This window comes from Aristolochia californica, unplaced genomic scaffold (genome assembly GCF_029961685.1).
Source record: "Aristolochia californica isolate CCGP_79_NKW_82.1479 unplaced genomic scaffold, dmAriCali1.0.hap1 SCAF_4, whole genome shotgun sequence".
Lineage (NCBI taxonomy): Eukaryota > Viridiplantae > Streptophyta > Magnoliopsida > Piperales > Aristolochiaceae > Aristolochia > Aristolochia californica.
The window spans coordinates 8666983-8693045 of record NW_027182103.1 but is presented as its reverse complement, the minus strand read 5'-3'; the positions used below and the strand labels follow the sequence as shown (position 1 = coordinate 8693045).

Sequence of the window (26063 nt, the reverse complement as noted above, 5' to 3'; positions counted from 1 at the left end):
GTTGCCATTCCCATGGTGGTCCTAATTACCGATTCAACCACAGGATGAACACCTAATTTCCTTGTGGCCCACTTTAAACCAGTGGTAGAAAGTAAAGTAGAAGTTGCAAGAATACGATGATCAAGCTACAACACTAGTATAAAACATGAGCATCTTACAGATCAAACGCATAGCCTCTTACATTCTGTAGATAAAAAAATTCAAAACATAATCGTATAATAAAAATTGAAGCACAAAAATAAATAAAATTAATATGACGAAAAAATTAGAATAATTAAAAGGTAGATACCCCTAGGGTATACACTCTTCACAAACCAATTAGTTGCTCATTCACAGGGATTTAGGGTCTTCAACAACACTTTATAGTTGGTGACTAAATTTCCCTTAAAACAATTGTCATTAAGCAGAAGTCCGCAATGCCGTAAAAAATTGCTGTTGTCGGCTATTATTATTGGTAATTTGCATAAACAATCGGTGATGACAAGGACCTCTATCTATAATTATTGGCAGTTCCATTTATCGACAAAGATACCAAGATAGGTGAGCAACAAAGAGGCTGAGGTCATAATTGTGTATTGTGTTCTTGGTGGTTACCTACAGCAGTAACTGAGGCCATAATTGTGTACTGTGTTCTTGCTAGTTACCTACGGCAGTGGCTGACTATGTTTGATCACCAAAAGCAAGAAGAGTTTCTAATAGAAAACAAGTATGGAAGGTTTCTGAAATTACACCCTTTCTGAACGACACCGGTACAGAGAGGCAGAGAGAAAAGTACAGAAAAAAAAAAGACGTAAAACTCACTGAATAAGTTCAGTGTCTAAGTGGGATTTATTGGTCATATATGGAGCACATCTTAAACACAGATTTGAGAAACAAGTTAATGACAGAAGCAGAGTAAGCTATGGGAGAACCAGGCAGATAAGCTACTAGACCATGTGTAAAACCAACAGAGAAGGGAACAAAATGAAGAGAAAGAGAAGCCCCAAAAAACATAAAGTTGATCTTTCTTTTTTACTTTTTCGTTTCTATTTCTTCCTCTTCTACTTCTTTTCTACTTTTCCAGCAAAAAACAGGGATTGGACCCCTCTCTCATTCCTCAAAAACGAATCCCCACCGACCCCTTCCCAAACCTAGTATCACATTTAAAACACTACATCCGTTGTTTATAGTTTCTGAACCGCCAAAAAAAAAAAAAAAAACAACCAGCGCAAGATCAACGCATCTTTCAGTAAAAAATTTCAACCATTGCCAAAGCCCTAATCGGTTAACACCAACATTGTATCGAAAGATTCAAAACCCTACTTGTATAGAAGAACATAGAACACTGTGTTGCAATTTCACAAAGAATAACAACAAATCGATGAGTGCACTCAAGACCAGAAGAATCCAATTCCATAGGCAACCTGACTTACCTGCGATGAGGTCCGAATGGCGCTTGCGAAACTTGATCTCTTCCGAAATGAACAAAGAACAGCAGTAATACGCTAAGAAAAATAGAAAGGAAATTACCAAATTGTCCTCCATATCCGTTGTTTATAGTTTCTGCTGCTTTTGCGTTTTTGTTTTTTTTTGGCGGTAAATGGGATGTTTTCGGGGGTGGGTTCTTGCTTGGGTCTCTGGTGTTTCATTCAACAGAAGTTGAAAGAAAGAAATCGTAGAGACGAAGAAGATATATAAAGAAAAGAATGATTGTATTAATATTTAACTGCTTTAATTCGTAGGAAAGAAATCTTATAGACGACGTGGAAGAAAGAAAGAAAAAAAGAAAGAAAAGAGTGATTGTATTAATATTAACTGCATTAATTCTTACAAAAGAAGGTCTCAAGAAAAGAAAAAAAAAACGACGACACTAAGCGACGGCGACTTTCTTTCTCTTCGCTACTTCTGGTTCAAGGGCACCTAACTCCCTCTTCAAGCTGCGAACCGTGGGGACCTGCGGTTCTTCTTCTTCTTCGGACATCTGGTGCACATCCAGGTGGAGAAGGAGCTGAGTATCGGTGGAAGCCGGTGGTGTGGAGAAAGAGGGGAGCTCGGACATAATGCGTTGGAGGGCTTGGGGCCACAGCTGGAAACCAGAGAGGGCGGAGACGACGGTGCGGCGCCAGCCGAAGCGGGAAGAGAGGGAGGCGTAGTCGAGGCGGAAGGAGCGGCTCTCCATGTTGAGGGTCCCGCCGGGAGGAGAAGCGAGGAAGAGCGTCTCGATGCGGGTGACGGTGACGGCCAGGTGGGGGGGGCGATCGGGGCATCGTCGTGCGGGTATGGAGGTGGTGTAGGCATCGAAGAATAAGTCGGTAGGGCGGATGGGGGTAGCAAGAACCACTGCGGAAGACATTGCAGCGATCAGCAATCTCACTCTCTCTGATATCTGATATCTCCTCTCAGGCGGAAGAAAGTGAGGAATACAGGAGTTCCCTTGGTATTTATTGAAGAATCACACGCCCTACTCATGATTCTAACATGAGTTAGTTAAATTTTAATTATGATTCTAACAGACTTCTAACCGTTTCGGTTGCTCTTACCTGTATTATCCACACCTCACTCACACTCCCCTCAACTTAACACTCTATTGTATAAATTATTAAAAGTAAATAAATTTTAATTATTTATTAATTTAAAACAAGTTAAAATCTTATCCAAGTTAAATGTAATCTTATATAATAAAACTCTTTTTTTAATTATCTAAATTCACTATTTTAACATTATATTTAATTACTATTTAAAATATAAAAATTAGATATTTCGAAAGTAATAATTTGATTATAATTTGGATATTATAAAACTAAGGATTTGTTTAATCATTTTACTTTTCTAATCTTAATTTAATGTTTAATTAATTATTATTATAAAAATATTTAAAATATATTTTAGTTTAGTCATATAAAACTATCTTATAAAAGTTAAATCTATCAAAGTAAATTTATATAATAAAACAGCCTCTTTTTTTTAATTTTCTAAATTTATGATTTTTATATTATATTTAATTACTTTTTAAAAATAAAAAATATGATATTTTAAATTTTATAATTTCATTAATATTTTCTTATTATAAAACTAAGGATTTGTTTAATCATTTTACTTTTATCATCTTAATTTAATGTTTAATTAATTATTATTTAAAATTTAAAATTATATTTTAATATTGTCAAGTTAAAATCTATCTTCACTTATTAATAGAAAAGTTAAATTAAACTATCTTACATATGGTCCTACAATTAAAACTCGGGGCCCTTTGTTAGGACCTTTGAGTTCACTTTAGAGTCGTGGAAAAAAAAAAAAAAAAAGCTTTGATCTTTTCCATTAGTGGAGCTCATCTTCAACCTTCCATTGTTAACAGTCGCTACTTTGTTGGTTCAACGAAGCCATTTCCCTGGCGTCCCACTTAGCTAGCCACCCTTGTAATTCGACCGAGTTGACCCACTTTTGGAATAGGACAAGTTAGGGCTACGGGTTAGATTTACCGTGTGTAAATGCTTCAACTCGCCCCTAACATTCACGGTATTAGACGACAATTGACAGCTACGCTACTTAAATAAATTAAATTGATAATTAAATTCTTAAAAATATTTAGAATTATATTTATCATAATAGATTTATATATATGATTAAAATAATTTATTATTTAAAAAAAAATTGTAGTAATTAAAACAACGACTATAGTTCGATTTCATGTTTTACTTCCGTCAACAAGACTAACTATCAACTTGAACTTCAATTTTTACCACGAGGCAAGCAAGGACACGACTACAAAATCGAAGTGAAATGATAGGGATATGAAGATAAATTGAAGTGAGTAATCGTATTCCATGGAGGTGATAAGACACTGTTTCCCACCATCTTAAGAAAGGTTAAACGAGCAAAATTAGTAGAAAATTTTCTAGATCTTTAAATGAAAAAAAAATCAATTTGAACATATAATAATTCAAATTAAATTGTGATTCGAAAGTTCAATAGCAAGTCAAAAAAGGACTTGACCGAAATAGAATGATTGAGTCATGTTCTTCCACTCGATTCGTATAAGTCTTAGTGTGATTTGACTCACTTGATATGTGAGTGAACTTAATGAATATAAAAATCACAATTCATGAATATGGATTATACAATTTAGTTAGTTATATGGGTTGTTAGCGTTCTCTTTAAAAAAAAAAAAAAACTTTTCTCATTTAGTACATATTTATGTTGTGTATAACTCAAAAGTACAAAAACAATGATCAAAGAAGTGAATTATATATATAAATACTAAAAACCAATATATGAAAACCCTCCACTTTTGTCTATTTTTGTGTTACATATGGTCCTATGATTAAAACTCGGGGTTCCTTGTTGGGACCTTTGAGTCCACTTTAGTGTCCAAAATGAGTCAAACTTGAGTTAAGCATCGGTTTGCTTGAATAGTCTTGAGTTAGACTTTGGGCGAGGTTTTACCGAGCCTAATCTTTCCAAATCTCTACCAAGGTGTTATAACTTAGAATTAGAACTCAGCCTAGATCCCTAAAAGTCATAAGTAGAACACCTAAGTTGGCTCAAGACATCGACATACTTAAGTGAGATTTGGGATAAGTTGGAGAAAACCCACCCATTATAGAAGATTCAAGTTCGAGTATTACCCTAAACCCTGAATCGCTAACTTAACCCAATCAATTTTAAATCTGAGTCAACTCGGCCAGGTCAAGAATCATGACACCAGGTCCCGACTTCCATGCACTATACAAGTCTTTAAAAACCCGCAAAATTTAAGTCTACTAAGGCGGAAAACATCTTCCAGGAAAGCAATTTTCCCGTCGAAACTATCGTCGTCGGCCCATTCAATATATTTTACCTTAAGCTACATAAATAAATTAAAATGATAATTTAACTATCTAAAAATTTTTAGCTTAACTATATTTATCAAACGATATTTAAATACAACCGAATAAATAAAAATAATTTAATTCTATTTATTTTTTTAAAAAAAAATTAATTATTTACTATAAATATAACAAGGACAAAAATTTGTTTTTCTGATTTACTTTGGTCAGCAATAGGAAATTTCAACTCGAACTTCAATTTTTGGCTTAAGGATAACATCAATATGACTGAAAAATCAAAGTGAATAAGTTTGCATATTTATCGAAGTGAATAAATATAAGTGATAAGAAATTATTTTTTTCCACTATTTTAAGAAAGGTTAAACGAGAAAAATAAAAAATATTTGATCTTTAAATTTAAAAAAAATCTAATAAAATGAAAATTATATTTTCTTCCAAACATGCCCCTAAACTTTTCAATGGAGTTGATAAAAAAACAGGATTTTTAACAGAGTTAATAAAGGTTAAATGAGCAAAATTAGAAGAACTTAGCTCTTAAATATTTACTCTTTAATCGAGGTGATAAAAAACTGGTTTTCCCACACTTTTAAAAAAGGTTTAACCGAGAAAAATTAAAAGAACTTTTTCTAGTCTTCATATGGCGAAAAAATTTTAGACAATTAAAATTTTATATTTTCTTCCAACACCTTTCAAAATACTCAAACACACCTTTATTATTTACTCATGAATGAGTTCTCTGAGAAGAAAATTAGAAGAAATTTTCAATAAAATAAAAAATTATATTTTCTTCCAACACTTTCTAAAATACACAAAATAAGCCCTTAAATGGAGTTAATAAAATAACTTATCTCCCCACAAATTTAACAAAGGTTAACCAAGCTAAATTATATAGTAAAACACCCTTTTTTTCAATTTTCTAAATTTAATAATTTAATGTTTAATTATTATTAATATAAAAATATTTGAAATATATTTTTTTTAGTCAAATAAAAATATTTTATAAAATTTAAATCTATCAAAGTAATTTTATATAATAAAATACCCTCTTTTTTAATTTTTTAAATTTATAATTTTTATATTATATTTAATTACTATTTAAAAAATGAAATAAGATATTTTAAAATTAATAATTTCATTAATATTTGGATATTATAAAACTAAGGATTTTTTTTAATCATTTTACGTTTATCATCTTAATATAATGTTAAATTAATTATTAATTTAAAATTATTTAAAATCCATTTTAGTTTTATTTAAAAACTATCTTAAAATTTTTTAATCTATCATAGTAATTTTATATAATAAAAATACTTTCTTTTTTATTTATATAAATTTATCATTTTTATATTTTATTTAATTACTATTTTAAGACTGACAAGTTAGATATAGTAAAAGTGAGACTTTGGCAATTAAAAAATTGAATATTTTCTTAAGTATTTTATTTTTATTTATTTATATAAATTAATTAACTTTATTTAATTTTTAAAATTATTTTTTAATGATGTCAAACGAAAATCTATCTTCACTTATTAATTGAAAAGTTAAATAAAACTATCTTTCAAATTTTAAATATATAAGACATTTTTATTAATAAATTCCTTTTACACTTTCTATTGTACTTTCTATTGTGCTCACTAACACAAAAACATTATTTTACACTATAATTTTCGTTGTTGAATTTTTAGTCATAGAATCTTCATGATTAAAAAAAAAAAAAACTATGATCTTTTCCATTATTGGAGCGCGTCTTCAACCTTCTATTGTTAACAGTCGCTACTTTGTTGGTTCAACGAAGCCATTTCCCTGGCGAACTACTTAGCAAACCACCCTTGAAGCAAGAATAACTACGAAATTACTTAACATGTAATGAAGCAAAAAAAATTGAATATTTACCCATGTAAATAATCCAAATAAATAAATAGCATATCATTATAATCTTTCCTGTCGGATTAGATTATAACACATATGTGATTATGTCTCTTTATGATGGGACCAAGAAAGTTGTTAGTAAAGGGATATTTTTTGCCTGTACGCAATCTAGAATTTTATTTATTTTTAAATATTTCTTTCCCATCCTGACTACTCACTTAAATAGAATATTTACCCAGTAGGGTTAAATAATTATATCTCTATGATTAAGAATGTTGTAGCAATTACTCAAATATTAAAATGTATACCAAAAATATGACATAAAAATAATTACTAAAATGAATATCAATTAATAATCCATATATTTAGATCAGCATAAAATATGCATAAAAAACTGAAGTATGCATAAAGCCTAAATAAATTTTGCACGATTATTGAAATTGCATAAAAACGTATTACTGTAATTTTAATATATTTTTTATGTGTATCCAACTATAATACATAAAGCTAGTTGGGATTAATGGTCATTGGCACCATAGTTCTTTCCAGCGTGCAGGTTTGAATCCCCGTTGGCGCCAAATTAATTTTGAGAACTTAGTCAATTCGGTCTTCACTCGGGCGAGTCAACCCAAACCACCTGATTCGACCTTTAAAGTTTGAGTCGCGTCAACCTCTCCGACTCATCTCAACTAGCTCAATCTTGTGCAATTGGACTAGGTCAATTCGTTATTTAAATGAAACTTTTTAGCCTAAGTTTCAAATTTATTTATTTCTGCGCATTGGAGGTCGTCTTCAACCTCTAGCCATGGGTAGAGGCAACGCTCGACTTCCACCGTTAGCTTTTTGCCGGACGCCGCCTCTTGTTGGAAGTCAAACGTCGTTGTTCGACAGTGACGACATCGGCCGACGCACAGTGCCGACCAGTGGCTCTCCATGGAGACCCAAGAACGAACACACCGAAGAGCGTACGCAGAGCATCGCTCTTCACGAAATGTCGCCATATCAGAGAGGGGAGCTCTGATACCACATGTAGGATCTTTATATCATGAATTTCTCAATAAAAACATAAATGAAACTCATGAACATACTTCCTAACATGGCGTCAATTTCCCGTTGGTTTGGTGTCCTTTGATGGAGAGGAAGCTATAAGAGGAGGTCTGGTCTAACAGAGGTATGCTTAACGTTGAAATTTAACATGAACTAAATTCACCATCTTGTTTTTTAAGGGGAATAGAAGAAAAAGAATCCTAAAAATAATCTTGCCATCGGTCCTCCTCTTTGCAGCAGCGTCCTTCAAAAGCTCCCCAGAATAAAACTCTCTTCTCTCCCCTCTATCACAACCTCTTTTAAAGCTCTCCACCGAATGAACTTTTCTTCTCCTCCTTTCTCTACTTTTTGCCTCTTTTTCCTCCTCTTCCGAATAAAATTTTCTCTCCCCCCCCTTTTTTCCTCAACTCCCTTGAATCCCCATTTTTTCTCCTCGTGCTTGTGAAAAAACAAGGCAAAAGAAGAGGCCTCAAGGCTTGAAACTCTCATAAGTCCAAATTGCTTACTTGAATCTCTCCAAGTCCCAATTAATCTTTTCAAAATTCAACTTGATCTTGACTCTTAAATAGCATCGGTGAAATCTAGACCTTTCTTTTGTTCAAATCTGAAATAAAAGTAAATGACAATAGTGAAACCTAAAACCGATAAAAATAAATAAAATTAGACTGCAAATTAAAGTTAATAATTGATAAAATACACTAAATTATGCAAGTCATCAAACACCCCCAAACTTAAAACTTTGTTTGTCATCAAACAAAAAGAAAATAAAATAAAATACCACTATAGACAATATCAACTAGACCCCATAGAGACGTATCATCACTCGCCAAGCCATGATCTGAATTTAGATTTCATCACTAGTATCTTACTCTTTTAACATCAAGACAATAGGAAAATCAATAAAAATTTTAGCAATTTGTCAAGAAAGAGTTCAACGTTTACTTCAACCTAAAGCTAAGACCTTGAGTATGTGTATGTGATATAGTTAATTTAATTCCAAACCACTTGCAAATTCAGATAAAAGTAGATCAACTAAAACCAAAGGAATTCTCTCAAAACTTAACCCCATAAGTCCAATTTTCAGAAATCTTCTCCACTAATGTAGTCAAACACCAAAATCAGAGATCAAAAGGTCTTTAATCGGGTTGTAATAACAGGCCACAGGGTGAGGGCTAAGAAAGAAATGGATATAGAAAATCAAATCAAATTGGGAAAATACTTGGTGGAAACAACAATAAAAGAGAATTCCACATAACTCAAACCATAATTCTTTCTTGACAATATGCTCATACTGATGACAATATTGCTGTTGTAATCAATGAAGTAGTACCAAGTAGACCTTTAACAAAAATCTGAAGTGATCCACACTCCACTTATTGAGTTTTCTCTATTTGTTTTTTTTTTCACCGTTCACTTTCTTTTCTTTTCTTTTCACACTTTGATCAAACAGAGCAAACATAATGTGGATAATTTTCTTTGAACTAACTTTCTCTTTAAATGTAAATTTCCACCAAAGTATTTTCTCAATCTGTAAAAGGTAATTTCATGGTTTTTCAAGCTTAAAACAGGAATGGTTTATGTAGTTAAAAGAACATATAAATGCTTAGTAACATAAGGCTCAAGGGGGTTGACTATGGAAATACACCATGCAATGATGGCATGATAATCAGGACGACTATGAAAATCAGGGAGTTGACCAAGAAATGCCTAGATCATTTCTCTAATATTTGGAATCAACTAGGATTTTGCCTCAAGGATCCATCAATGGATTCTAGAGCAAAGCAAGATGGAACTGACCCAATTAATACAACTCATTCTCTTCTTAAGCAAAATGGAATAAAGAAAAAAATTTGACTATGTGCTCAATTATGTTCAAGGACAAAGATTTAAATCAAAGTACCCACAAAACTCAGCCTGACATAAAAGAAATTTTTGAAAATTTTTCTCAATCCCATCCTCTATCACAAATTTCAGAGTCCCATAAAGTTCAATCATACTCAAATACATGTTTGGTAAGAGAATCAAGAATACAAAATACCTATGGGAGTTTACACACCCTAACTTAAACTAAACAATGTCCTCATTGTAATTCAAAAGTGAGAAAGATTGAAGAAATGAAAGGAACTTCATTGGTTTCATGGTGATTCAGTCGTAGTTTGTAATTTTCAGCTCTTTATTCATGCTAAATAAACCTGCATCAAAATCCAAATTATTCAAAAAAATAAAATAAAATAACAATAAATAAAAATAGAGGAATAAAAGAAAGTTCTATGGGCTGCCTCCCCTAAGCGCTTGTTTTAAAGTCTACAGCTAGACTTTTCAATCTTCATCAATTAGGGTCTCCAAAAGGAATAAGTGCACAATTCTTCTCCACATGTTCTCCATAATAGTACTTCAACCTCTGACCGTTAACTCTAAATATATTCCGTGTCTTGTCCTTCAAGTCTATCGCTCCAAAAGCAGAAACTTTGTCTATTGTATAATGACCAATCTATCTTGATTTTAACTTGCTCGGGAAGAATTTGAATCGTGAATTGAAAAGTAAAACCATTTGTCCTAGAGCAAACTCACGATGAAGAATCTGTCTGTCATGCCATTTCTTCGTCCATTCTTTTTAAATCTTTGCATTTTCATAAGCATAGTTCTAGAACTCATCCATCTCATTCAATTGAAATAGTCATTTTTCCCCTACTGCCTTCAAATCAAAATTAAACTTCTTTATAGCCCAATAAGCTTTATGCTCTAACTCAACAGGGAGATGACATGCTTTTCCAAACACTAATCGGTAAGGAGACATCCCGATAGGTGTTTTAAAAGTTGTACGGTATGCCCACAAAACATCATCAAGCTTCTTTGCCCAATCCTTTTCTATTGGTGTTGACTGTCTTTTCAAAGATGTTCTTGATTTCTCGATTTGAAATTTCAGCTTGGCCATTGTTTGAGGGTGGTAGCCAAGTGCTATCATGTGCTCACACCATATTTAGAAAGAAGGTTGTCAAACAACTTGTTGCAAAAATGGGTCCCTTCGTCACTAATAATAGCTCGTGGAGTGTCAAATCTTGTAAGTATTTTCTTATGCAGAAATTTGAGCACTACCTTTGCATCGTTTGTTGTTGTAGCAATTGCTTCCACCCCTTTTGACACATAATCAACTTCTAACGAAATATAAACAAAGCCAAACGAAGGAGGAAAAGGACCCATAAAATTTATTCCCCAAACATCAAATAACTCAATCTCTAGGATATTTTACTATGGTAGCTCTTGACGCCTTGAAATATTTTCCATATGTTGGCACCGTTCACAAGTTTTCACCAAAGTATAACTATCACATAAAATAGAAGGCCAAAAGCAACCACTTTGAAGTACCTTAGTTGTTGTTCGTGTTGCTCCAAAGTGTCCTCCATATGATGATAAATGGCAATGATGAAGAATGGCTTGCATCTCTTCTTCTAACACACATCTTTGAATGATTTGATCAGGGCACCTTTTGAACAGCAAAGGCTCATCCCAAAGACAATATTTCACATCATGCAAAAACTTCTTGCGTTGGTAGCAAGTGAAATCTGGTGGCAGTACTTTACAAGCTAGGTAGTTTACAATATCAACATACCAAGGAAGCTTGATCTCACATGCAAACAACTGCTCATCAGGGAATGCTTCTTGGATCACTGAATTTGGTCTTACTTTCTCTTGCTCTAGCCGAGAGAGATGATCAGCAACTGAATTCTCTCTTCCTTACATATCTCAAACCTCCAAATAAAAGTTTTGAAGAAACAGGATCCTACAAATCAACCTAGGCTTAGCATCCTTCTTGACAAACAAATAACGAAGTGTTGCATGATCAGTGAACACTATCACCTTTATACCAATGAGGTAAGTCTGAAATTTGTCACAAGCAAACACCACAACAAGCATCTCCATCTCAGTTGTTGTATAATTTAATTGAGCTTCATTCAATGTTCGGCTTGCATAATATATGGCCCTAAACAATGTCTCGCCTTTGTCCTAACACTGCTCCAAATGCAAAGTCACTTGTATCACACATGACTTCAAAAGCTTGACTTCAATCAGGTACAGTCATAACTGGTGTTGAAATTAGTTTCTCCTTGATTGCATTAAAGGCCTGCAAACCAACATCATCAAAGTCAAATGCAGAATTTATTTCAAGAAGAATACATAAAGGTTTAGAGAGTTTATAAAAATCCTTTATAAATCTTCTATAAAATCCGGCATGTACCAAAAAGCTTCTGATTCCCTTCACATTCTTTGGAGGTGGTAGTTTTTCTATGGTTGCAATTTTATTCGATCAACCTCAATTCCTTTAGATGACACTCTATGGTCAAGCATGATCCCTTCTTAAGCCATGAAATGACACTTCTCCAAGTTTAGGACTAGATTTTTATATTCACATCTCTGCAAAACAAGAGCTAAATTATGTAAACAATGGTCAAAAGATGTACCAAAAATTGAAAAGTCATCCATGAAAATTTCCATTATATCTTCCATCATATCAGAAAAGATAACCATTATGCAACGTCAAAATGTCATTGGGGCATTGCACAATCCAAAGGGCATCCTCCTAAAAGAAAATGTTTCATAGGGGCATATGAATGTAGTTTTCTCCTGAACTTCAGGGGCTATGGCAATCAGGTTATACCCCAAATAACCATCTAAAAAGCAATAATAGGAATACCTGGCCAATTGATCCAACATTTAATCAATGAAGGGAAGTGGAAAATGATCCTTCCTTGTTGCTTTGTTCAACTTGCGGTAATCCATACATACACGCTAACCCGTGATTGTTCTTGTAGGAATAAACTCATTGTTGTCATTTTTCACCACCATCATTCCACCCTTTTTGGTACAACCTGCACTGAGCTTACCCATGAGTTGTCTGAAATAGCATAAATAATTCCAGCATTGAGGAGCTTTAAAATGGTGGTAAATAATTAAAATGTTTCAATCTCACGAACCCCACAGTTGATACCTCAAAACTGAAATCAATGATAAAACGGTGGCCTACAAGTGATCAAAACCAGTAGATAACAACGTATAGTTAAAACTTTAAAATGAACAAAGAAATAGAACAAATCAAAAGACCACGTGCTTTCAACTCATAATGGATGTATTTTCTTTCTTTTTTTAAGAGAAATAACTACTTAGAATTCCATTATTATATTTGTCAAAAGAATTACGTTATTGTACTAACGTCTCAGGCATTTTATTTTTATTTTTCAGAGCTTCAACATTTTCCAATAATACTTATCATTTTGTCTCAGCCTAGATGATCATCGAGTCTCAACCAAGAAATCTCTGATTGAGAGCACCATGAGATACAATAACCCAGACAGATTTGACCACCCACCCTGATAAGGTACCCTAGACCAACTTGGATAAACTCTTAGCAACAGAAAAATAACTAAGTTCTTTACATCAGGCATATGTAATAATATTCCAATATAAAGGTAACCCTTTTAAGGCATGGCTATGCTTGCTAAATTCAGAAATAATGAGTAAAGCAAGAAAACTTCACAGAAAAGAAAAAAAGTGTAAAAGACTAATACCTCACTGGTCCCTAGACTGATATTGACTGCACAATCAATATGCACACTTTTCTCATCTTCAGAATCTTCATTTGAATTTCTCTCTTCATCATCAATGGGTATTTCCATCCCATCTTTTGAGAAGGCTAGGTTATCCAATTCATCAAACCACTCTTGAGCAACTCCAACCTGCAGAAAGGCCGTGTGGCCGTGTGAGAAAATCAGCTCAAGGGTATTTTGGTCATTTTATATGATCGGATATTTTATATTATGGCACTACCTTGTTCAGCATGTTTGATTTAATCTGTGTACAAATTTTTATATTCATAGGAAGAGGAGAATGGGAGTATAAGGGAATAGGTGTTTTCTATATAAGAGGGGCATTTTTGTTATTTCTATAATTTAGGACTTAAAACCTAATAAATAGCATTGGGGGTCGTGCACAACCCCCAACTCAGCTCGTTCAGATTTTGTGCCTCTTTTCTCTCCTCTTGCTCATTCTCTCGCCTTCCCTCTCTCTCTAGATTTGTCATACTTTTTAAAGTAAGCTCTCAAGATACTAATACATTCTTTATGGAAAATAAATCTCTAATAGGCTTTGTTCAATTCAATGAATCCTGAGGTTGCTTACCTTCTCCGAAGATGTTGCAATTGCCTCTGATTATGTGATTTCAACAGCAGATCCTCTTGCCTGACTCCAGAAAGAACCTTCTTGCAACTGTTGCTCAAGTTTGGTGCATTCCAGAATGTTAACACTCAACTGAATGTCACATCTTCCTGCATTTCAGTGGAACAAGTCCAACGAAATGTCAGTGGCAGCTTCATGTAATACATAAATTCAAGTTATAAAGAGTCTTCAACAAATACTTGAGCGGATGATAGAAAGAACACTTAGAATAACAATAGAAAGATGTAAGGCTTAATACCAGGCAGAACATTGAAATGCTGAGCAAAATAGTTCCTTGGCTTATCATCATATGAATTCCCACTGAAATATAGGTGAGAGCAACACAAATCGGTCAAAGTTTTATCTATAACATATCTAATTCACCTAAATGCAGAAAGACAAACTGCAAATAAGAAAAAAGACAGCTTGCTATTTCATAAAATGCTACACCAAGCTAGCATAAAAAATATGACAAAGCAACCATGTAGATACTTGTAATTTACCTATCAAAAATACTTTCTGGAGAGCATACCAGCCAATAAGGTAGACCAAGTGCCCCAAAGTTTGTTAACTGAAAAGTTGAGATGTCTTTAGATCCTTTAAGACATTTCAAAATCCTTTGAGAAGCTTGTTAACATGCATAGAGAATACAATCATTAAAACATAATTATGGTCACAGATCCAAATAGAAACAAGATACCTGCATCACAAAATAATATGTTATTGCCAAAAGTTGTGAGAGATGACATCAAACCAGTATATAGAAGCTTATTTAGTGGATCAACAGGATCAACATTCTGCTGCAACTGAATGGTAGATATTTCCTTCAATAAGTCCAGTTTCTCCATAATAATCTGGTCACAGATCTCCATAATATTCAGAGATCCTTAAAAGGGGGAACACCGATTTAGTAAATATAGAGTTAGATCAAAGTAAGTTAAAAATCAAACCTTGAATGACTTCCTTGATTTGCCATGCGGCAGTATCCATAATCCATAAAGTCTGAAAGCTGAAAATAAAGATAATAAAATACCCACATGAAAGACGCTATAAAGCTTAAGATGTCTTAGGATGTATTTACTTACAAATGTTGAGCATGGAATACCTGTGATTAATTACAAGAAGCTCGCTCTCCCCTGACTTTATCTAGTGCCAAGGCCCAGTAAATGATTCCATATCAAAACAGAATCATATAATAAAAATTGAAGCACAAAAATAAATATAATTAATATGATGACAAAATTAGAATTATTAAAGGTACAAAAGTCTCTCATATAGATCATTCATGGAACAGGCTCTGGCTGCCATGCTAAAATATTTTATATCATGTGATTTTGTCCTACAATTCCTCATCCGAATGGCAGATTCCAAACGGCAGCTGACATTTTCCCATTAGTCAACAAACCTCACCTTAAAGTTAACTTGATATCCAAAACTCTGCAGTCATTTCCAAAACAATTTGAGCATGAAGTTGAGCCACATAACGATGATTACAAGGGCTTGTATGAGCTACGTAATGAAATGATCAACACAGTTTCTCAGTTAGATACCCCTAGGGTATACACTCCTCACAAACCAATTAGTTGCTCATTCACAGGGATTTAGGGTCTTCAACAACACTTTATAGTTGGTGACTAAATTTCCCTTAAAACAATTGTCATTAAGCAGAAGTCCGCAATGCCGTAAAAAATTGCTGTTGTCGGCTATTATTATTGGTAATTTGCATAAACAATCGGTGATGACAAGGACCTCTATCTATAATTATTGGCAGTTCCATTTATCGACAAAGATACCAAGATAGGTGAGCAACAAAGAGGCTGAGGTCATAATTGTGTATTGTGTTCTTGGTGGTTACCTACAGCAGTAACTGAGGCCATAATTGTGTACTGTGTTCTTGCTAGTTACCTACGGCAGTGGCTGACTATGTTTGATCACCAAAAGCAACAAGAGTTTCTAATAGAAAACAAGTATGGAAGGTTTCTGAAATTACACCCTTTCTGAACGACACCGGTACAGAGAGGCAGAGAGAAAAGTACAGAAAAAAAAAAGACGTAAAACTCACTGAATAAGTTCAGTGTCTAAGTGGGATTTATTGGTCATATGTCTAAGTGGGATTTATTGGTCATATATGGAGCACATCTTAAACACAGATTTGAGAAACAAGTTAATGACAGAAGCAGAGTAAGCTATGGGAGAACCAGGCAGATAAGCTACTAGACCATGTGTAAAACCAACAGAGAAGGGAACAAAATGAAGAGAAAGAGAAGCCCCAAAAAATATAAAGTTGATCTTTCTTTTTTACTTTTTCGTTTCTATTTCTTCCTCTTCTACTTCTTTTCTACTTTTCCAGCAAAAAACAGGGATTGGACCCCTCTCTCATTCCTCAAAAACGAATCCCCACCGACCCCTTCCCAAACCTAGTATCACATTTAAAACACTACATCCGTTGTTTATAGTTTCTGAACCGCCAAAAAAAAAAAAAAACAACCAGCGCAAGATCAACGCATCTTTCAGTAAAAAATTTCAACCATTGCCAAAGCCCTAATCGGTTAACACCAACATTGTATCGAAAGATTCAAAACCCTACTTGTATAGAAGAACATAGAACACTGTGTTGCAATTTCACAAAGAATAACAACAAATCGATGAGTGCACTCAAGACCAGAAGAATCCAATTCCATAGGCAACCTGACTTACCTGCGATGAGGTCTGAATGGCGCTTGCGAAACTTGATCTCTTCCGAAATGAACAAAGAACAGCAGTAATACGCTAAGAAAAATAGAAAGGAAATTACCAAATTGTCCTCCATATCCGTTGTTTATAGTTTCTGCTGCTTTTGCGTTTTTGTTTTTTTTTGGCGGTAAATGGGATGTTTTCGGGGGTGGGTTCTTGCTTGGGTCTCTGGTGTTTCATTCAACAGAAGTTGAAAGAAAGAAATCGTAGAGACGAAGAAGATATATAAAGAAAAGAATGATTGTATTAATATTTAACTGCTTTAATTCGTAGGAAAGAAATCTTATAGACGACGTGGAAGAAAGAAAGAAAAAAAGAAAGAAAAGAGTGATTGTATTAATATTAACTGCATTAATTCTTACAAAAGAAGGTCTCAAGAAAAGAAAAAAAAAACGACGACACTAAGCGACGGCGACTTTCTTTCTCTTCGCTACTTCTGGTTCAAGGGCACCTAACTCCCTCTTCAAGCTGCGAACCGTGGGGACCTGCGGTTCTTCTTCTTCTTCGGACATCTGGTGCACATCCAGGTGGAGAAGGAGCTGAGTATCGGTGGAAGCCGGTGGTGTGGAGAAAGAGGGGAGCTCGGACATAATGCGTTGGAGGGCTTGGGGCCACAGCTGGAAACCAGAGAGGGCGGAGACGACGGTGCGGCGCCAGCCGAAGCGGGAAGAGAGGGAGGCGTAGTCGAGGCGGAAGGAGCGGCTCTCCATGTTGAGGGTCCCGCCGGGAGGAGAAGCGAGGAAGAGCGTCTCGATGCGGGTGACGGTGACGGCCAGGTGGGGGGGGCGATCGGGGCATCGTCGTGCGGGTATGGAGGTGGTGTAGGCATCGAAGAATAAGTCGGTAGGGCGGATGGGGGTAGCAAGAACCACTGCGGAAGACATTGCAGCGATCAGCAATCTCACTCTCTCTGATATCTGATATCTCCTCTCAGGCGGAAGAAAGTGAGGAATACAGGAGTTCCCTTGGTATTTATTGAAGAATCACACGCCCTACTCATGATTCTAACATGAGTTAGTTAAATTTTAATTATGATTCTAACAGACTTCTAACCGTTTCGGTTGCTCTTACCTGTATTATCCACACCTCATTCACACTCCCCTCAACTTAACACTCTATTGTATAAATTATTAAAAGTAAATAAATTTTAATTATTTATTAATTTAAAACAAGTTAAAATCTTATCCAAGTTAAATGTAATCTTATATAATAAAACTCTTTTTTTAATTATCTAAATTCACTATTTTAACATTATATTTAATTACTATTTAAAATATAAAAATTAGATATTTCGAAAGTAATAATTTGATTATAATTTGGATATTATAAAACTAAGGATTTGTTTAATCATTTTACTTTTCTAATCTTAATTTAATGTTTAATTAATTATTATTATAAAAATATTTAAAATATATTTTAGTTTAGTCATATAAAACTATCTTATAAAAGTTAAATCTATCAAAGTAAATTTATATAATAAAACAGCCTCTTTTTTTTAATTTTCTAAATTTATGATTTTTATATTATATTTAATTACTTTTTAAAAATAAAAAATATGATATTTTAAATTTTATAATTTCATTAATATTTTCTTATTATAAAACTAAGGATTTGTTTAATCATTTTACTTTTATCATCTTAATTTAATGTTTAATTAATTATTATTTAAATTTTAAAATTATTTTTTAATGTTGTCAAGTTAAAATCTATCTTCACTTATTAATAGAAAAGTTAAATAAAACTATCTTACAAATTTTAAATATATAAGACTATTTTATTAATAAATTCCTTCAACAATTTCTACTATACTTTCTATTGTACTCACTAACACACAATAAAATTACCTTACACTCTAATTGTCGTTGTTGAATTATTAGTCGTGGAATCTTCATGATAAAACAAAAATAAAAAATAAAAAAACTTTGATCTTTTCCATTAGTGGAGCTCATCTTCAACCTTCTATTGTTAACAGTCGCTACTTTGTTGGTTCAACGAAGCCATTTCCCTGGCGACCCACTTAGCGAGCCACCCTTGTTATTCGATCGAGTTGACCCACTTTTGGAATAGGGCAAGTTAGGGCTACCGGTTAGACTTACCCCATGTAAATGCTTCAACTCGCCCCTAACATTCACGGTATTAAACGACAGTTGACAACTAAGCTACTTAAATAAATTAAATTCTTAAAAATATTTAGAATTATATTTATCATAATATATTTATATATATGATTAAAATAATTTATTATTAATTTTTTTAAATTAAATTCTTTTGTAGTAATTAAAACAACGACTACAATTTGATTTCATGTTTTACTTCCATCAACAAGACTAACTACCAACTTGAACTTCAATTTTTACCACGAGGCACGCAAGAACATGACTACAAAATCGAAGTCAAATGATACGGATATGAAGATAAATTGCAGTGTGTAACTGTATTCCATGGAGGTGATAAGACACTGTTTCCCACCATCTTAAGAAAGGTTAAACGAGCAAAATTAGTAGAAAATTTTCTAGATCTTTAAATGAAAAAAAATCAATTTGAACATATAATAATTCAAATTAAATTGTGATCCGTAAGTTCAAGAGCAAGTTGAAAAAGGACTTGACCAAAATAGAATGATTGAGTAATGTTCTTCCACTCGACTCATCTAAGTCTTAGTGTGATCTGACTCACTCGATATGTGAGTGAACTTAATGAATATAAAAATTCACAATTCATGAATATGGATTCTACAATTTAGTTAGTTATATGGGTTGTTAGCATTCTCTTTAAAAAAAAAAATTCTCATTTAGTACATATTTATGTTGTGTATAACTCAAAGTACAAAAACAATGATCAAAGTAGTGAATTATATACATTGTATAAATACTAATGACCAATATATGAAAACCCTCCACTTTTGTCTATTTTTGTGTTACATATGGTCCTATGATTAAAACTCGGGGCTCCTTGTTGGGACCTTTGAATCCACTTTAGAGTCCAAAATGAGGCAAGGTCTAATTGAGTTAAGCAATGGTTTGCTTGAATAGTCTCTAGTTAAGACTTTGGGCGAGGTTTTATCGAGTCAAATCTTTCCAAATCTCTACTAAGGTGTTATAACTTAGAATTAGAACTCAGCCTAGATCCCTAAAAGTCATTAATAGAACACCTAAGTTGGCTCAAGACAGCGGGGGGGTTGAGGTCGTTAGTGGAGAGTCGGACCTCAAGTCTCTCTTCTCCCTTTCGACATCTCACTCCCTTCTCCCTCTCACTATTCTCTTTGCCCCCAAAATATCTTCTGATTTCATGCAATTTCCCCTATTTCGGTTTCGATTTTGACATTTGGGCTTCGATTTCTTAATTTCTACTTCAATTCGGCATCGATTTCCCCATTCAGCTTCGATTTCAGCCGTTGGCTTCGGTTTTCCCCAAATTTTAGAAAGTATGACTAAACCCTAATTTTTTTTCTGATTAAATGAGTGTTGTATTTGAGTTAATTTTACTTTCAGTGCCTAATTTGGGGTTATTTGTGCATAATTATGGGATTTAGTGTTACGATTTAGGGTCTAAATTTTTTATTAGGGTTAGGGTTTAGTGTTTTTAGGGTTTGGTACTCTGTATTTAGGGGGCTGGCATAGGCAGAATTCTGTTATAACATCTTTTTACCACAGCGCACTTGGCACAACTCCTTTCAAGGTCGTATATGGCAAAGATCCACCCCGACTTTTATCGTATGAACCTGGTTCTTCCAAGGTGGCCACCCTGGACCAGGCTTTAGCAGAACAAGATGCAATGCTCAGCCAGGTGCGGACTCATCTCCAAGTCACACAATAAGCAATGAAACTCTCTTATGATAAAAACCACCGTGAAGTGGCCTTCTCTCAGGGGATTATGTGTGGCTTCGTCTTCAACATTACCGGCGGCTCTGCCTAATGGCCTCCAAGCATCACAAATTATCCCAAGTTTTATGGGCCCTTTCCAGTGCTGGAACGCATTGGCATAGTTCCGTACCGCTTGTAGCTTCCCCCAGATGTTAAGCTCCATAATGTCTTTCACGTCTCACAATTGAAGGCCTTCAATAGCAACTCTCTATTGCTACATACACCCTTGCCACCGCTGCAGGAGGGACGGGTGTTTTCCACTCCAGCTCAGGTGTTGCAGGCTTGCCGAATTCAGGGCGACTGGGAGATTTTAGTGCAGTGGGCGAATACTGACCCCATTTATGTATGTTAGTTTGGTTTGGTTTAATTGTAATTCTCATGACTTGGTGACCCACGGGTTGGGTTTGTCATTTGCGTCCCTAATCCTATTTATAGGGGAGAAGGGTTTTATTGAAATCAAGCATTGAATCAATTAGAAAATTAGAGGTCGGATTCTCCCTTCTGAGGTCTAGGTCGAGCCTCCTCCAAGGCTCAACTCGTTTTCACTATTACACACACTAAACACAGGAAACTCCTCTCCATGTCAAGAGCAAACCTGGAGGGAAGAGAAGCAAGAAGGGTGACGATATCCATGGCCCGGGAAGACCCTAACATCTCTGCTCCTAACAGGCCGATCTTTTGGGTAGTATTGGCTAGGTACTTAACCACCCAAGACCATAACAATATAGGCAAGATTGGCAGAACTTGAGTCCTACCTTCTTTCCCAATATCAATATATCTATATCTATATATGTGTATATATATTTTTATATGTATATGGGTATTTATCTAATAGCTAATTACTAATTTGGCTTGCTCATTGCCAATAATTGTTTTTTTCTTTTCAGTTAACTGCAATGACAACCAAGGTTGAAAGAAAAAACCATATAATAATCAAGAATTATGCATCACTCAAAAGCCAGATCTTGCACATCCAGCAAGCAAGTTCGTTGCTAACTGACTCTGCGAAGACATCTTTAATTTTGCCAGTTTGACTCAGATCAAAGACAACTTGGTTTCAAAACAGTACATTAGTCTACAGAATACTGTGAATTTTATCCAATTCAAACGATTTAACTGAGTAAAACATTATATGATGATATTGTAAAATTTTAATGACTATGTATCCAAAAGTTCTCTTACATGGTCTTCACAGAAGAACTTCTTCAGTAAATCATTTCTTAAGATACAATAAATGACATTACAAAAACATCACTACCAAATACTAAATGAACGCTTTCAAGTCATCCAAACTGCAATAACCATAAAGTTATCTCAAATTAGATGATGCAAGGTCTGGATCAAAAAATTAAAATAAAATTACAATTAAAATGTTTCAATCTAACGAATCCCACAGTTGATACCTCATAATTGAAATCAATAATAAAAAGGTGGCCTACAAGTGATCAAAACCAGTAGATAACAACGTATTGTTAAAACTTTAAAATGAGCAAAGAAATAGAACAAATCGAAAGACTAAGTGCTTTCAATTCATAATGGTTGTATTTTACTTCTTTTTTTCTGTTTTTGAAGAGAAATAACTACTTAGAATTCCATTATTATATTTGTCAAAATAATTAAATTACTGTACTAACGTCTCAAGCATTTTTCTTATTTTTTAGAGCTTCGACATTTTCCAATAATACTTATCATTTGTTCTCAGCCTAGATGATGATCAAGTCTCAACCAAGAAATCTCTGATTGAGAGCACCATGAGATACAGTAACCCAGACAGATTTGACCACCCACCCTGATATGGTACCCTAGACCAACTTGGATAAACTCTTAGCAACAGAAAAATAACTAAGTTCTTTAGGTCAGGCATATGTAATAATATTCCAATATAAAGGTAACCCTTATAAGGCATGGCTATGCATGCTAAATTCAGAAATAATGAGTAAAACAAGAAAACTTCACGGAAAAGAAAAAAAGAGAAAAAGACTAATACCTCACTGGTCCCTGGACTGATATTGTCTGCACAATCAATATGCACACTTTTCTCATCTTCAGAATCTTCATTTGAATTTCTCTCTTCATCATCAATACGCATTTCCATCCCATCTTTTGAGAAGGCTAGGTTATCCAATTCATCAAACCACTGTTGAGCAACTCCAACCTGCACAAAGGTCGAGTGAGAAAATCAGCTAAAGGGTATTTTGGTCATTTTACATGATCAGATATTTTATATTATGGCACTACCTTGTTCAGTATGTTTGATTTATTTTGTGTACAAATTTTTATATTCATAGGAAGAGGAGAATGAGAGTATAAGGGAATAGGTGTTTTCTATATAAGAGGGGCATTTTTTATTTCTATAATTTAGGACTTAAAACCTAAGAAATAGCATTGGGGGTTGTGCACAACCCCCAACTCAGCTCGTTCAGAGTTTGTGCCTCTTTTCTCTCCTCTTTCTCTCTCTCTCTCTCTCTAGATTTTTCATACTTTTTAAAGTAAGCTTTCGAGATACTCATACAAGTTAATATGATTATAAATCCTATTAGCTTTACATTTTTTTATGGAAAATGAATCTCTAATAGGCTTTGTTCAATTCAATGTATCCTGAGGTTGCTTACCTTCTCCGAAGATGTTGCAACTGCCTCTGATTCTGTGATTTCAACAGCAGATCCTCTTGCCTGACTCCAGAAAGAACCTTCTTGCAACTGTTGTGCAAGTTCTGTGCATTCCGGAATGTCAACACTCAACTGAATGTCACATCTTCTTGCATTTCAATGGAAAAAGTTCAACAAAAAGTCAGTGGCTGCTTGGACCCGACTTAATATGGTATCAAAGTCAACCACTCAGTATGCGGGCCTCCACCTAAATTATCCACTTGTAAAGCCACAAAAAAAGAGTGGGTCTACACATGAGGGGGAGTGTTAAGAAATAGTCCCGCATGGATTAGTGGATACAAAGATTTTGAGTTTATTAACCGGGAGAAAAGGTTTCCTAAGTAGCTAGTCTTTTTGGGATAGGGCCATCGACCCAATTTAACATATGTAATACATAAATTCAAGTTATAAAGAGTCTTCAACAAATACTTGAGCAGATGATAGAAAGAACTCTTAGAATAACAATAGAAAGATGTAAGGTTTAATACCAGGCAGAACAGTTTCTCCATAATAATCTGGTCACAGATCTCCATAATATTCAGAGATCCTTAAAAAAGGGGGAACACCGATTTAGTAAATATAGAGTTAGATCAAAGTAAATTTGCTTTGCGGAAATTTCAAACCTTGAATGACTTCCTTGATTTGCCATGTAGTAGTATCCATAATCCATAAAGTCTTAAAGCAAAAAATAAAGATAATAAATACCCACATGAAAGGCGCTATAAAGCTTAAGATGTCTTAGCATGCATTTACTTACAGATGTTGAGCAAGGAATACCTGTAATTAATTACAAGAAGCTCGCTCTCCCCTGACTTTATCAAGTGCCAAGGCTCAGTAAATGATCCATATCAGTCTCCAGAGATTTCATAGCACCATTTTGCAATCCTAGCTCATCCCTGATCCTGCTCCATAAGCGACTACTTTTTTCATTAGAAACTGGGTACACTGTTTCCAGCATCCTCGTTTCCAAATCTGCTCTCCTAATTGCATGGCTCTTACAGGAAAGGGTCTTTATAGTAAGCAATGTACAATAACATGTCAGATGATACTAAAGTACTGATTGTGCCACCATAGGAAAACAAATGATGAGAAATCATTTTCCCTGTTACTACTTTCCCAATGGAAATTGTTCCTATTGGGGAAAAAACCCTTTAACCGGTTTCCTTGTATTTGTGCTGCCATAGGAAACAATAGAAAAACTAATTCGTACTGTTTACGTTGACAGTAAAAACCAAAGGAAAAAGTTTGTAAATTACAAAAGACAAGCTGGAGGTAAGAAGGGTGAATTGTCAAGAACTACCTTGAAGGTAAGTAAAAGTTTGTGGGAGGAATTACTGAAGCAACAAAAAAATTGCTTGCTTTTTGCACAAGCAAACTTCATGACACCTCCCATCTCCCAAGTCTTCTTAGAAGAAACTGGAAAATAATAATTAACTTATTGAATCACATCATTCCCAATCTTGTCACTTGGACTCTGCTTGAGGTTAGTTAAAAGTTAAACTTTGATGGTAGCTCGTGAGGTAGTCCATGTCTAGTGGTGTGAACTAGAGACTCTAGAGGTAACATCCATTTTGTTTACTTTGCTCCATTTGGTCTTGGGGATGCTATTTTAGTAGAGTTGAGGACCCTATTGCAGGGCATTCAACTTAATGACGGAAGATTCACCACCCTTTTACACATTGAAGGGGGCTTTGCGGTTGTCATCAGTGGAGCTAGTAGGAAGAAATCACCTGTTGGACAATTTTCAATGTATTTTGACAAAATTGAGGATTTATGTAGAGATATGGAGGTATCTTGGCAGCACACCCAAGAAGTGCCAATAGCATTGTCAATATGTTAGCTAGGGAAGTGGTTTCCCGGCAGCACCTTGCTATAGAAACCTCATTCGCACTCAAAGCTTGCCTTGGCACTATTTGTCGTGGTCCTGCTTTGTTGCTTTCTTTTCTTTTTTCATCTTGTTTTTTTAGTTTGTGTACGTTTTCCTCCGCTAAGAGCTCTCTTAATGGAATCCACCTCATTATTATCAAAACAAAATCAAGGACTACCTTAATGTTTCTTTTTTTTCCCCCATTTCTATAGCAGCAATAGGAAACTCCATTTCTAATCAAGTATAACATTTAGTTAGACAAGAGGAAATGGGGTGATATCCATCCTTTAAAACAGGCAGAAAAGCCAGAATTTTTCGGTCAAATGAAAATTTTTCTATTTATATTGTTAGAAAATTTGCTCAAGGGCATTTTGATTATCTGATTTATCTGATTTATATTTCTATGTTATCTTGTTCTGTATGTTTAATTATGTCTATGGTTCAAATTTCATGTACATAGGATAAGTAGAATAGGAGATATAAAGAGTTAAGTCATTAACCGTAAGTGAAGGGCATTTTTGTGATTATTCTAATCAAGATTATTAAACAGAGATGGTGTTGTGCACGACACACAAGGCAGACTAGAGTTTTTTTCTCATTCTCTTCTCTCCCTTCTCATTCTCTCTCTATCTCTTTCTCAGATTTCACCTTTTTCATGTATTTTTCCCTATTATTTCCTATTGGCACAAACACATCTTAAAAGAGTTCATAAAAACCCTCATGGACCTAATAGGACCATCTCAAACAAAAACACTAAGAAAATATTCAGACATTTTGTAGGAATATCTACCTACCTCTCAATCTACAAAAAGCAAGCAATTCTCAGCTGGACACTAAACTGAAGCTCCAGGACACAATACCTTTGCTGAATGAAAATCACCATCCTCAAAACCTGGGAAAGAACCAATCTAACAAGTGAACACAATTAGTTCAAAGAATTCAAAAAGCGCTCATCTTTGTGCATGTATGTTAATTAACAAAGACCAATGACTTAGTCAAGAAACAAACATTGTATATTAAT

At 34.3% G+C, this 26063-nt stretch overlaps 3 protein-coding genes across 6 annotated transcripts in view; all 3 read right to left on the bottom strand.

The window, feature by feature from the left end:
* Window positions 1-10398: 10398 nt before the first annotated feature.
* LOC137963087 (uncharacterized) lies at window positions 10399-10922 on the bottom strand. Its single transcript, XM_068810269.1, has 2 exons — window positions 10818-10922; window positions 10399-10689 (listed from the first exon to the last, which is right to left on the bottom strand). Exons 1-2 carry the CDS (start codon window positions 10920-10922, stop codon window positions 10399-10401), a joined length of 396 nt encoding a protein of 131 aa, XP_068666370.1.
* LOC137962623 (uncharacterized) lies at window positions 10907-16711 on the bottom strand. Of its 4 annotated transcripts, XM_068809611.1 has the most exons (12): window positions 16629-16711; window positions 15017-15077; window positions 14882-14940; window positions 14686-14785; window positions 14435-14558; window positions 14191-14252; window positions 13896-14041; window positions 13286-13453; window positions 12415-12589; window positions 11959-12134; window positions 11580-11844; window positions 10907-11502 (listed from the first exon to the last, which is right to left on the bottom strand). In XM_068809611.1, the coding sequence occupies exons 2-7, from the start codon at window positions 15027-15029 to the stop codon at window positions 13926-13928; spliced, it is 474 nt and encodes a 157-aa protein (XP_068665712.1). In that variant the 5' UTR covers window positions 15030-15077; window positions 16629-16711; the 3' UTR covers window positions 10907-11502; window positions 11580-11844; window positions 11959-12134; window positions 12415-12589; window positions 13286-13453; window positions 13896-13925. The 4 variants fall into 4 exon arrangements, with proteins under 4 accessions (XP_068665712.1, XP_068665711.1, XP_068665713.1 ...); XM_068809610.1 differs by having other exon boundaries at window positions 10907-11844; XM_068809612.1 differs by having other exon boundaries at window positions 10907-11844; window positions 15037-15077.
* Window positions 16712-21778: 5067 nt separating this feature from the next.
* The window catches only part of LOC137963086 (uncharacterized), a 53815-nt gene continuing 49530 nt past the window's right edge, over window positions 21779-26063 (bottom strand). Inside the window, exons 6-8 of the mRNA XM_068810267.1 lie at window positions 25903-25950; window positions 22515-22682; window positions 21779-21819 (exon numbers count right to left, since the gene is read on the bottom strand). Coding sequence (XP_068666368.1) covers window positions 21811-21819; window positions 22515-22682; window positions 25903-25950 — 225 coding nt within the window. The 3' untranslated portion in view covers window positions 21779-21810. The remainder of the gene's footprint in view (window positions 21820-22514; window positions 22683-25902; window positions 25951-26063) is intronic.